This window comes from Mesoplodon bidens (genome assembly GCF_964165515.1).
Source record: "Mesoplodon bidens genome assembly, chromosome: 11".
NCBI classification, from domain to species: Eukaryota; Metazoa; Chordata; class Mammalia; order Artiodactyla; family Ziphiidae; genus Mesoplodon; species Mesoplodon bidens.
Genome location: NC_138167.1, coordinates 26,424,039 through 26,438,158, shown reverse-complemented (window position 1 = coordinate 26,438,158; position 14,120 = coordinate 26,424,039). Strand labels below are relative to the sequence as shown.

General features: G+C 39.0%; 1 protein-coding gene across 3 annotated transcripts in view; it reads right to left on the bottom strand.

Moving 5' to 3' along the window:
* Positions 1–14,120, bottom strand: part of FGD4 (FYVE, RhoGEF and PH domain containing 4) — a 208,799-nt gene that overhangs the window by 20,857 nt on the left and 173,822 nt on the right. For all 3 annotated transcript variants that reach the window (XM_081248999.1, XM_081248998.1, XM_081249000.1), the window contains exons 9-14: positions 11,717–11,775; positions 11,258–11,404; positions 5,184–5,356; positions 1,872–1,902; positions 1,542–1,634; positions 1,032–1,157 (exon numbers count right to left, since the gene is read on the bottom strand). In XM_081248999.1, coding sequence (XP_081105125.1) covers positions 1,032–1,157; positions 1,542–1,634; positions 1,872–1,902; positions 5,184–5,356; positions 11,258–11,404; positions 11,717–11,775 — 629 coding nt within the window. The remainder of the gene's footprint in view (positions 1–1,031; positions 1,158–1,541; positions 1,635–1,871; positions 1,903–5,183; positions 5,357–11,257; positions 11,405–11,716; positions 11,776–14,120) is intronic.

Below are 14,120 nucleotides of genomic sequence, written 5' to 3'. Positions count from 1 at the left end.
ATGCAGGGGATATGGGTTTGAGCCCTAGTCCAGGAAGATCCCACATGCCGTGGAGCAACTAAGCCCGTGGGCCACAACTACTGAGCCTGTGCTCTAGAGCCCGTGGGCCACAACGAGTGAGCCTGCGTGCCACAACTACTGAAGCCCGCATGCCTAGAGCCCATGCTCTGCAACAAGAGAAGCCACTGCAGCGAGAAGCCCATGCACCACAACGAAGAGTAGCCCCCACTCGCTGCAAATAAATAGAAAGCCTGTGTTCAGCAATGAAGACCCAATGCAGCCAAAATTAAATAAATAAATTTATTTTAAAAAATTAAAAAAATTGGGCTTCCCTGGTGGCGCACTGGTTGAGAGTCCGCCTGCCGATGCTGGGGACATGGGTTCATGCCCCTGTCCGGGAAGATACCACATGCCACGGAGCAGCTGGGCTCGTGAGCCATGGCCACTGAGCCTGCGCATCCGGAGCCTGTGCTCCACAACGGGAGAGGCCACAACAGTGAGAGGTCCGCGTACCGCAAAATAAATAAATAAATTAATTAATAAATTAAAAAGAATAGATGAAGCTCTTTCCTACCTCAGGGCTTTTGACATACAACTCTCACTGCCTGAACGCTCTTCCTGCCTTCTTTCTTATGGTTAGCTCTTTCTCACCTTTTAGGCATCAGCTTAAATATCAACGCCTCAGATAGGTCTTCATTTTTCTAACTAAAATTGGTTCCAAATCCTCTTCCATTACCATTATTCCCCATTTTAACTTCTTGATTTCTTATTGCATTTATAGTATTTGAAATGCTTGCCTGTTAATTTGGTCTGTTTTCTCCATTAGAATGTGAGCTCTGTGAAGCTGGCTACCATTTTACTTACCAGTTTTTCTCCAGGACCCAGCACAGTGTTTTGCATAAAGTTATCACCAACAAAAGTTTATCAACTAAGTGATTTATTGAATGATTTCTTTGTTTTTTTCCAAGTTAATGATTTTACAACACTTATATAATGACTAACAATCTTAATGACCAAGAAAGCTCACATACATGTCCACATGCTCGACAATGATGCCTTCTCCTTGTCAGGGCATTAAAAGGCTCCTTGCATTTCATACACATTGTAACTTCATTATCTCGGATCCATCTTGGGGCTCTTTTTCCTAGCTCAGCAGTCTAAAAAGGAAAGAGAGATTCAATTTTAATGGCAAAAACTGTCATTTCCATCCATCCATCCATCCATCCATCCATCCATCCATCCATCCATCCATCCATCCATCCATCCATCCATTCATTTATTTTAAAAAGAATTTTAACAACATTGCTCATACCATGTTCTGAAACTCAAGATCCAGAAAAAGAGAAAAAAAAAAAAAAAGGTTCAAAGACAGTTAAGCAGCATGAAAAGGCACTCTATTGTATTCATCTAAGAAGAAATGAGATTCTGTCCAAATAGCCAATTTTGGCAATGCAAAGGGAAAAGACTGGGTAACAAAATAACTAGATAGATCTTCTGCAACTGCAAAGAGAAAAGAACTTAAAGAATTTAATTCAACTTACAGAAACCTCTGAGTGAATGTCATTATCCTTGGCAATTGCATTTCTGAAGGTTTCATGCCTCTGATGGAAAGCATCAATAGTCTCTTGAAGTGCCTAAAATATACATGAAATTCAAAGCACTTATTAAAGTATCACATGCAAATTAATAAAAACATTTTACTAAACAAATATCTAGGATGGAAATCACCTTAAAAATTAAATGACCGTATTCTGATGACTACAATATGTTCTGATGACTACAATATGTGTATAATACAACAATATGTGCACATCTGGGTACACATACAGAGGTTACCACAAAACAAAAATGAAAATAGAAATCAGGTTTACCTTGATCCATTCTTCTTTGTCTTGCTCAGAACTAAAACAAACAACAACAAAAAATTAAAGTGAATAAAGAGAACATTAATGAGTTATACCTGGTGCATGCAACTGTATTTATGTTATTCCAACTTTCTGGAAAATTCAGGGATGTCCAAGAAGGAGTTATAAGATATAGGCCTAGTCTTCCAATTCACCTTTATGAAAACACATGAGGCTTTGAAAGGCTGCTAGTCACAACCCATCTTAGAAAAGACTGCAATTATCCTTGAGACTATAAATTATCTGTGTAAGGCCTTAGGGAGCTACGTAACATTTCCTTTGGTAAACAATTTAATTCTATTTTGCTAGGCTTCAGGCAATACCATACCTAATTCATTATAGATAAAACACAACGAAGATTTAAATGCCTGTAGGAAGGAGGTTTCACAGATTAAGGAACCCCAGTATTTAATAATTTTCTGTTGGGAAAAAATTTCCCTTTTAGTAGACTTTGGACTTAGTAAGATCTCCAAACTGAGGGATTGTGAAGAGTGGGCTCTATTTGTTTGCATGTATTTGGTAGGCTAGGGCTAAGTCTGAGTCCCTGTCCCAGCCTGAATGTCACATGCCACAGTCCCACAGGTCTCACATATGTATAAGTCTGTGATCATACCATCCGTGTGACACCATCCATCTTTCTCACAAAAACTGAGTATCATGATGTGCCAGGAATACTGCTGGAATCCGTGCATGTCAAATGTAAGATTCTGCTTATATTTCACCTGGGGATCCTGAACCAAGAACCTTGGTGGGGGCAGGGGCTTTAATCTTGCCTCTCAAAAAAGGTTTCTCCCTAATGCTATGCCCCACCCCCACAAAATCAGCTCTATTGCTCTGGAAGCATAGTTATTTGCTAGCTGCTTTTAGCCTTTTAAATGCAAAGTAACTTGACAAGTCTTTAATGCCTTTTGTTTTACTTTCTCAATCATGGCAGATTTTTAAATTTACTCCTTTGTTTAATTTACTCATCACTATATTTTCATATCCATTTAGCAATAGAAAACCATTGAATAAAAACTACATAAAATAATTTTGTTTCAAAAGTTTATATTCTTGGGTTTCCCTGGTGGTGCAGTGGTTGAGAGTCCACCTGCTGATGCAGGGGACACGGGTTCGTGCCCCAGTCTGGGAAGATCCTACATGCTGCGGAGCGGCTAGGCCCATGAACCATGGCCGCTGAGCCTGCGCGTCCGGGGCCTGTGCTCCACAACGGGAGAGGCCACAACAGTGAGAGGCCCGCGTTCCACACACACAAACAAGTTTATGTTCTTTTGAATATGGAAGGGGAAGCAGAGTGTGAGAGGTCAGTCTTCAGGCTGACTTATTTAATAAAAGCAGAACATTTTTTTCTGTGTTGGCTTCAGAAGTGAATTCTCTTTAAATATCACCAAATATATACCCAATTTGGGGTTCCATGTAATCCTTCAGACCTTCTGAGAATTTCAGTGTTTGTCTACATTCTTGAGAGAGTCATTATAGACCAGAAGATAAATAATCACACTTCATTCAGATCTTCAATTCATCATATAATCATAAATACAACTAAAGCAATGAGATTAGGGGAATAAGAAATTTAAGGAAAAATGAATGTGTTTTCAGTACTAATTGGAATGTATCCAATAGTGCATATTGGAACTCTACAAAATGATAACTGCCTGTACTTAAGAAAATTTTTCATGAATCAGCCCCATCCTGAAGCGAAAACAGCCCAACCTGCTAATGGAGGGGGGCTGGAGTCCCTCTCAACTCAGGCAACCCAACAGTCCTTGATAATCTCTCTTCTGCTGTTCAGACACATCTCTCGGGTTTGCAGATTTGGAACTATGCTGATATTCAGAGCCAGCAGAACCTTCATTCATCTGTAATGAAGACTTCTATGATGATCAGAACAATTGATGAGTTTTCTCTGTGGCCAGGGCCAATCATTCAGGGGGTCAACCACTGAGTGAGGACTTAGGTCAGGAGCTTCCAAGTACAGTAACATAAGTTGTTCTCTTGGGTTTGATGGCTGGGGTCCAAATCCCACCATGATAAAGTAGGGAAACCATAACATCCAAAGCCAAGTCCTCCACCATTTTAACTCATGCTTGAAATGCTGCCTCCTAATCCTCAGGGCAGTCTCCTGGCAGCTCCCTAAGTAATGCAGGTTCATTATATATTTTCTGTGGGAAATCAAAGAACTGGCTAGGTATTTCTTCAAACTTTCCTAACCTGCCACATGTTCCATATCTATAATCACCAATTCCCTGGCTCCCTGGGTACAGATTCCTATTAAAATAATTTATTCTATTTTGAAAATGTGAAGTTTAAGCTTGTATATAGTTACTAAACACAAATATCCAGGATGAGTTCACCTAAGCAGTCAGAACCACATGCTATTGGTGCAAAGGAATAGAAAGGAACAGAAGGGCTCTCTGATTCTCCATGGATTCTAGGGTATGAAAACCATCAGAGCTGGGATCAGTAGTTAACCTCTGATCTGTGAACTTTTGGTGTATCTCAATTTTCACCATGTTAGGTTTTTTTTTTTAATAGGATAAATGGATGACAGTTTCCTAAAGCAGATATTTTAAAACCTGACAGCACTCTGTCTTCTAGAGGTTCATGCCTGAGGTAGCTGTGATCTACTACAGTGGTTCTCATGTTTTGTTTTGTTTTTTTCTTTCCAAACATGGTTATGCTAGGAGGATGGATGCTAGGCCTCCAGCTCTTTCTCTCCCACTCAATAAACATATAAGAAGAGCCACCCCTTCCAGAAGTCCTGGTTGCTAGAGGCTACTAGAGCCCCAAATGGCCCCCTTCATGTATCCTCAACTGTGGCAGAAGAATCATCTTTTCCAAAATGCCTTCAAAATGATTGATTTCCAAAATCATTCTTTCCATCAAAGTGCCATTAAGTCCTATGAATGCAGAGTCTCTGAAGGACAGATAGTTAAAGCTTCAACATTTATCATGAAATAATAAACATCAATAAACATTTGTGGACCAAAAGGAAGGATGGCGGAAAAAAGGTTAGAGAACTTTTTCCTAGAAGACTCAAAACTTTGGCTTGAATGCAAAAATTCGGTCACTTTAATTTACTGAATGCTTACTGTCTGAAAAACCACTATCCTAGGCACTACAGAGGAACCAAAAGGGAAGACATAATTCTTGACTTTCAGGAGCTTACCTCTTTCCATTTATGTCGAACCAGACATGGGATAGATCCTCAGAATTATTTTGTCCTACAATTTATTCTGATTCTTTTGTAAAGTTGTGAGAGAGGAATGGTTCTCTTACCTGGCTTGCAGTTCCAGTGTTCTCTCTTTCCCAGATACCTGGAAAGTGTGTGGATATTCCTCATTGTGAGTCTCTACAATTTTCATTCCATCAATGCCAACCCTGGTTCGAACTGTGAATTTAGAGCCCACCAAGCTGAATCTTGGCACACAGTACAGCAACATGTTGTTGAACTGCAAGAAGGCAGAACACGTGTCAAAAAACAGGAAAACAAAGAAGACAGAGGAAAGTGACCAATATTGAAAGTAACCCTAGACAAAAATTCCAGGGAATACCATACTTTTTATGTGAGAAAAATTACTTAAATACCAGAGAGCTTTTATGCTTGTATCAAAATTGTCATATTTTAAAATTTGTAACATATATTTCCCCCGTGTTGGTTCATAAATATTTTATTAATATTTAAGTAAACCAATCATCATTTTGTACTAGTAAGGAAATTAGTTAAGGAAGTTAAGCTCAGCAACAATTTTTAAGGACCTCTATATACCAGAAACTGAAGTTCTCAACCACGTAAGTTGAAGCCCTTAGAGAATAAAATTTCTAACTGTTGTGTCAGGCAACAAGTCTACAATAGCTGTTAGAGCAAAAGATTAATATTTAGCAATTATTTTTACCATAATATGTTTAATGTTAAGTTTAAAAAAGTAGGCAGGGCTTCCCTGGTGGCGTAGTGGTTGAGAGTCCACCTGCCGATGCAGGGGACACAGGTTCGTGCCCCGGTCCGGGAGGATCCCACATGCCGCGGGGCGGCTGGGCCCGTGAGCCATGGCCGCTGAGCCTGCGCGTCCGGAGCCTGTGCTCCGCAGCGGGAGAGGCCACAGCAGTGAGAGGCCCGCGTACCGCAAAAAAAAAAAAAAAAAAAAAAAAAAGTAGGCAAATTATAAGTTCAAATTTCATTAGAACATGGGTTAGCACACTAAATCCTCTGTAGAAAAAGTCACTGTTTTATACTGTCCCACATCTTGCTTAAGAATTCATCATGTATGAATTAACAGAAAAGTCATTTATTTTAGCAAAAAGTCTTCATTTAAAATGAAGAACCTTATTTTGAAACTGAATCAAATTAGTGCCTCATTTCTAGTCAACCATGAACAACTCCTGGACTTCCCTGGTGGTGTAGTGGTTAAGAATCCGCCTGCCAATGCAGGGGACACAGGTTCGAGCCCTGGTCCAGGAAGATTCCACATGCCACGGAGCAACTGGGCACGTGCGCCACAGCTACTGAACCTACGCTCTAGAGCCTGTGAGCCACAACTAGTGAAGCCCGCGTGGCTAGAGCCCACGCTTGCAACGAGAAGCTACTGCAGTGAGAAGCCCGTACACCACAATGAAGAGCAGCCCCTGCTCAACACAACTAGAGAAAGCCCGTGCGCAGCAACAAAGGCCCAATGCAGCCCAAAGTAAATAAATAAAAAATAAGTAAATTTATAACATAACAAAACAAAACAAAACAATGAACAGCTCCTGCTAATCAGTACCAAGCAATGATTTGGGGCAGGCATTTAATTAACTTATAAATATATTAAAACATGCAAAAGGATGAAACTCAATATGGGGGTTAATTTGTAGGCAGATTCCTAAAGAAGGTCCATATTTATCTTTCTACTTCATATTTATTGTTTCTAACACTGTTTCTAGGCTTAAATATATTTTTGTAAGACAAAAGCAACTGGGAACTTAAAACACTTATGTAACCTCTCATGTCTCAGGATCATTATCTGTAAAAGTCACAGGTTGTTGAGAGGATTAAGTGAGGAATAATGTCCTGTTTTGTCAGGTCCTCTTTTTAGCTCCAACCATGAAAGAAATGTTGATGGATATTTAAAACATTTCAACATGTTTATGTGACAATGTCCACTGTACTCATTCTGAAAGCGAATTTTTTACCAGTTTGTTCCTCATACATTATTTTGCAACTTCCTATAACCAACATCATAAATTTCATTTCCACACTGGATAATGTAGAAATAAAAGGGCACTAAATACATTTTTATCATATATATCTGAGCACCACATTTCACATTTACATTTCTAGAAGGGAACATAATCAATGCTTTATCATTAATTGTCCACTGTATTCTAAGTATGGCAATCACAGCCTCATTGTAGTACACAGAATTTAGAGATCTGAAAATACTCTTAAAGGTTCTCATCACCATCCCAGCTTGATTAAGGCAACAGCTTGCTAACTGTTCATGTTAATATTTCTTCCTCTCTTCTATAAGGCCTTCTCAGGAGGGGATTTGGCCATGTCTGAACGGTACTGCAGGAGGTGCAAAGCGCCACCAAAATGGACAGGACTAGCCAATAAATACCCTTTTTCTTCTACTTAGAGGTGAAGGTGATAATGCTTACAAAGAAGATGCCATATACGTAAAGGAATTAAGTAGCTAGTCCTGTTTCCTCTGTGAACCTTGCTCCTGCGGCAAAAGCCACCATCACCTTCTCTGGGTTTTGCTGGTACTAAAATAGGGAGTTATAACAACTGTAGCACCAAGTAGACTGACTTTCCCTTTCAGTGAAAGAAACTCCTTTTATTCCATGCCCACTGCTCAGAAGTAGTTATTGACAAAGGAGTCTCTGGGTGGCAAGCTCTAGAAGTGCTAGGCTGTGCCAAACCCTAGAAGAAAGTCTCAACTTTATCATAAGTGTAGGGAGGTTCCTGCTTCTTGATCTCCAGGGTTCCTCGACTAGTTATTTCAAGTCTCTTTAAAATATACTATTTGATTGAAATAATTCAATTTCATGTCTCACAAGTGACAGTTCATTAAAGTTTTAGAAGGTAAAAATACATTGTTGGAGAAAATTTCCAGTCCCCAGCCTGTATTCAAAGTTTAAATAAGTCAAGAGAAAAATATATATATAACTCTGTTAAAAGGTATAAGGAAATAAGGACTTAGAACTCCAAAGAGCCAAGAATAAAACCTCCTATCATTCTACAGGATAATTCAGTGATTTTTTTTTTAACTTTCAGATGTCAGGTGTGGTTATTGACTTACTCAACAGAGTACCCTACATAACATAAAAAGCATGACGTGGAGGCGAGTAAATATGCAAACACATGATGATCATCTGAAAGCTGAAATCAAATTCTAAATATAACTTGGTTTTTCAGATTTATACGTGTAATATCCCCAGAATAGGAAATAGAAAACTAGCACTCATTTTACTTCTAGAGAGAAAGGAGAAAAAATAAAAGGTACTTCTGAAGTTTCTACATATAAGAAAAAAAAGATGCTCCATGGGAATAAATGTGTGCTGGGGAGAGGAGAGATTCTGTGACAAGTACAGTACTAGAGGGGAAGGACTGAGAGAATGAACACTACAGGAACTGCTTCTAAGATGGTCTTCAAAAGATGAATAAGGCTTTCCTAAAATTTCTGCTGTATGACTCCATTCTCCTGGAAGGCAATGACACGATATGTTTGATAGCTTATAATAAATGGAACAAGATGGGTACTTTTCTCAAAGTCACTACTGTTGTATTCCCCCAAGGCTCTTTGCCATCTGTCCTCCAAATAGCTGTTTAATTTGGCTCTGAATTAAGGTATTCAATCCAAAACTATTTCCAGAATAATTCTCAAATGTGAAAATTAAACCAAGGCCATTGGTTAGACACAGAGCTGAAAGTTTAACTACAGAAACTGTAACACTGATGTTGAAGAGGGGAAAGGAAAATTACCTAAGCACCTACAGGTAAAGACAAAGGGAAGACACTGACTCCCAGGCATTTTGCCCAGAACAGTATATTAAGCATGTCTTTTTAATCTGGATTTTTGATGCTTTGACATCTTGGGGACTTGCTGACATTGGAGGACTGCCCCCTCTCAGGACTACTCAATTCTTTGAGACACTGAGTGGCTCACCTGCAAGCATGACTTTCATATGGAAACCAACAGATCCAGAACTCACACCCCAAGCACCTCCTCTTTTGAGCGCTTTCACTCTGAGTCAGTATTCCCCTTCCGTAAGAACCCTAAGGCTACGTGCCAGGCAACAGTCCCTGTGTGCCAGAGCCTGATGAAATTATTTAAACTAGCAAATTCTAAGCTGGTTTTCTCTGCCTTGCCTATTCCTTCTCGCAGAAACCACAGTACAGGCTCCTGCCCACATTTGCAGCTTGCTTCCTCTGCCTTCTGACCAACTCTGGTGCTTTCTCATGTAGCTCTTCCATGGTGTGGCATGCCCCCTCCTTTGGGAATCTGTGAGTATAACTATCTTTTCAGTGGCAATCATCTCCTGATGTGTTGGACTCACCATATTTGAATAACAAAACCTACATTTCAAAATAAACAGCCCTCTGGACCCTAACATGACATCACATGTCCCTGATTTACATTTAGGTCTCTGTAAAGCTTCTGAAAGGTGAAGTTCTTCTGTTGGGCTCCAATGAAGATTTTTTTTTTTTTTGCAGTACGCGGGCCTCTCACTGTTGTGGCCTCTCTCGTTGCGGAGCACAGGCTCCGGACGCACAGGCCCAGCGGCCATGGCTCATGGGCCCAGCCACTCCGTGGCATGTGGGATCCTCCCAGACCGGGGCACGAACCCGCGTCCCCTGCATTGGCAGGGGGACTCTCAACCACTGCACCACCAGGGAAGCCCTCCAATGAAGATTTTTTTATAGTTAATTTGTAAAATATCTATAAATTTTTTAAGTTACTGAGATATAATTCATATACCCTTTTAAAATGTGTAATTCATGTTTTTTATATAGTTGTAAATTGTGCAGCCATCACTGCTATCTAATTTTAGAACATTTCCTGACTCTAAATAGAAATCCTGTACCCATTTCCTCCTCCCCACCAGCCCTAGGCTACCACTACTTACTTCCTGCCTCTATGCATTTGCCTATTCTAGACATTTCATATAAATGGAATCATATCACACAGTGTGGCTTTTTGTGAATGGCTTCTTTCACTTTACACAACGTTTTCAAAATTCATCCACATAGCATGTATCAGTATTTTATTCCTTTTTACTGCCATATAATATTCCAGTGCATGGTTATACCACATTTTGTTTATCCATTCATCAATTGATGGACATTGATGAATGTTTGTTTGTTTCCACTTTTTGGCTATAATGAATAATTTTGCTATGAACTTTCATGTATAAATTTTGTGTGGACATGTTTTCAATTTTCTTGAGTTATACAAACTTGAAGTAGAAACGCTTCAAGAGAGATACTGAACACCCTTCTGCATGACAATTAGTTCCTGTAAATCTTCCTTTCAAAGGAAGCTGTAACCAGACAACAGAAACCTCTAAGCCCCCAACAACTCATACTAAGGCTGGTGAGATGACTGCCTTGTAGCAGAAAAGTCAGATGTGAATAACATCCTGAGAATGTGTCATGTGCCAGTTACCGGGTAGCCTCTTTACCAATGTGTCTGTTTCTTTGCCTATAATAATAATCATAGTAATAGCTAACATTTACTGAGCTATTGCTCAATGTTAGCTTATTGTTACTCACTGTTAGCTATTATGATTATTATCATATCATTAGATATAGAAAGGAACTGGAATTAACAGAGACTAAAATATAATGGCCTGGATGCCCCAAGGAGAGCTCCTATATTTTCGATTAGTTCTAGACTAACTGTCATTTCCCGGAAGTTAAGGAAGGGATGGAGATTGACTGCAGTGAAAAGGAACTATGTAGTAAACTCATGTACTTTTACATAGATATTTGAGGCACAAGTTTTACAACTTTGTCTATATATTTCTTCAACTAGAAGAATTAAAAATAGTGGTCCCCACATATACACTGATGGCTACGATCATCATGGAAAGGTTAAATCATCTTTACTACGTGCTACTGAAGTAAATTATACATGGTAAGTACACAGAAAAATTATAGAAAAAATACTTCAAAAAAAGATTTGTGTCCTAGAAAGAACAAGTTTCAGTTACTAAGGACATTCCCTGATGTGGAATACTGACAGTACTGACTAAACCAGGTTAGATATAATTGTTTTGGTGAGAGCAAGCAAGCATCCTACTTTTCCAAGATGCATATAACAATGTTTATGGGTTATTCTTATGTGACTTGCTCATACTACAAAACTCACTAAGAAAAGGTAGCGTTCTTGTGCCGATGTGTTCCGAGCAGCTAGTTTGAGGATCTGTCCTTCTTTTATTAGCTCATTTGAAGGATTTACAATGTCTTCTTCTTCTCCCAACATTTCATAAATCTCTAAGAGTTTCTTTAGGTTCTCCTAGGACATTAAAACAAAACACAGCAAGATCATATATAAGGAGGTTTCATCTTAGTTCCTTTAATCAATGACCTTAGCTAAAATATACATAATTCAGAAGGGACTGGAACTAAGCATAAATTTTGGTATAAAGTATGTCAGTTATGATCAAATTAAAACCTGGGAGAAGAGGGATAACACTAAACATTTTATAAACAATCTTTTTGTTCACTTGTGTCAATTCATATGGGTCCAAACCTGTAGATAATATCAGACTATATTATTGGCAATTATCTAACTAGAATATTCCCATTTCCTCTGGAAATCACTTACCATTTTTCTTATTGCACTATTAGAATGACTTGCTGCTGTAGATATAATTTCAAGTGACTCTAAATGGAAAAAAAGAAAAGTAAATACATTTTGTCCTTACTATGTTACTAGATAGCTGAATAATATACAGTACAACAAGAAGAAATCTGGGATGGAAGATACATGATAAAAGCAGGGGGCAATTTGCATTTACAAGCTGGATACTTTCAAAAGTTCATTTGTAAGCAGATTATTTGGAACTTGAAGGGTATTTCCTCATTAAAAGTCATATACAGTGAGTAGGCTCTCAGGTACATTTAATTGATAAGGGACCTTCAAAATAACAAACACCCTGACACTAGCTTGGTACAAGGAACTTTGTCAGGGGCTTTCATATATATTAGGTGAATTCATTCTTATGCAACCTTAAATGGAAAGTATATTAGCTTCATTTGGCAGATGAAAGAAGTAGAGAGTGATGTGGCTTGGCTAAGGTCACAAATTATGATACTGAAGGGCTACATTAGAACCTAAGTCTTCTGACTCAAAGTTCTACAACATTTCAGCAGTAGTAAGTATTTCACTAGTTTTATGAGCAAATTAACCACCAAGCATAATCAGTTTTCCTTGGGAAAACACACCCACATTTCTAGTCTAGGTGAAAGGGAATTTTCTGATGCCAATGTTGATGGAGGGTTTTGTTGCTGGGGCAGGTGGTAGCGAGAGATGGGAATGGGAACTCTGATATGGGCAAGGTAGGAGCTTAGGGACTACTGGTGAAGAGATGTGGAAGCTGAGGCTTCCTGCTGGATTAACCTGAGGGAATGTTCTCTCCTACATCATGTCCTGCTCTCTTCCTTTCTTTCCTATCTTATGAATCCTGGTTGGGTTAATTCTGTTACCACAACAACCTCATTATTCTGAACCAACTTTTCTGTCTTCTTCATTCTACTGCTGAACAAAATGCACTTTTGTTGCTTTCCCCTCTACTTTTAGGTCTCTAAAAGTACTTCTGTGATTTCCTTAGAATTTTAGTGTAAGTAGTAATGGGAAACCAAAAAGAGTAATAAAATACCCTATTATGTTGCTGACTCTCTCATTTTTGACATAGCTACCCTAGTAGGAGTCAAAGTCTTTTGAGTATAGAAGAAGCAGAATTTTTATTTATATTTTATTTTTTTTTGCAGTACGTGGGCCTCTCACCGTTGTGGCCTCTCCCGTTGCAAAGCACAGGCTCCGGATGCACAGGCTCAGCGGCCATGGCTCACGGGCCCAACCGCTCCGTGGCATGTGGGATCTTCCCGGACCGGGGCACGAACCAGTGTCCCCTGCATCGGCAGGCAGACTCTCAACCACTGAGCCACCAGGGAAGCCCTTTTATTTATATTTTAGAGAACTATCTTGAATTTGGCAATTCTTTGCATTCCACATAGGATCCAAGGTAGAGGGAGACAAATTAAGATGGGCTGGGGCCACTGCCCAAGAGACTAGTTTGAGAAGTAGCAATGGTGATCCAACCTCCAACCCTACCACTACTAAAACCAAGCACTCAGGCCAGTTGAGTGGAAAGTGGGGATAAAGTGGAAAGTGGAAGAAGACAAGTTAGGATAATTCTAAACTTTAGAGGAAGAAAGGGGAGATGAGAAGTTCCTGTGGTCACCAACTCACTTGGATGGTGGGAGAAACATCACAGATAGCCTATGTTCAGAAAAAGACCTAGTCTCTAAGACCAAAGATTGTGTTTTGTGTTCATCTCTCAACAAGGTTCACTTACAACAGCAGACAAAAAATTATTAGAGAAAGTAGCAGTGCTTTAAGATTGTACACCAGTATTGTTTGTACATGTTGATTACTAATCCAAGTTAAATTTTCTCTTCACAGTTAACTGATTTTTTTTAAAGTACACAAGAAAACAAAATTCTTATTGAAACTTAAGCCCTAAAGAGTCTTCCAATATGATCTAATGAAAAAATAAAAGATTTTTTATTTTTTCATTAAAAAAAAAAAGGAGTACAGGAGTAGAGCAGGAATAAAGTTTTCTCAGGGAAAATGTTAACTAACACCAAACAGCACCACTGTCTCTTCTGTCTTACAGCAGAGAAAGGTAGAGAGATATCACTTTGCTTAGGTTATTTTTACATAGTAAATGTCATCTTAGTTTTCTTGGTATGTATCAACCTACCTAATTAACCAGCAGCACTAGTAATTCTGAATGGTTGTATTCTTCCTGTGAGAAGGTAACTGTGTATTGCTATTCCAGATGTCTCTAAGACTACAGTTTTATATTTCAGAGTTAATGATTAACATGAAACCAGCATGAGAAATGTGATTTGCATTGTTCCAAGCCTATGATTTGGGCTCAAAAGTGCTTGCCTAATTGAGGTGCTGATGACAATTTCCAGTGAGGTTATTTTCTGGCACCAAT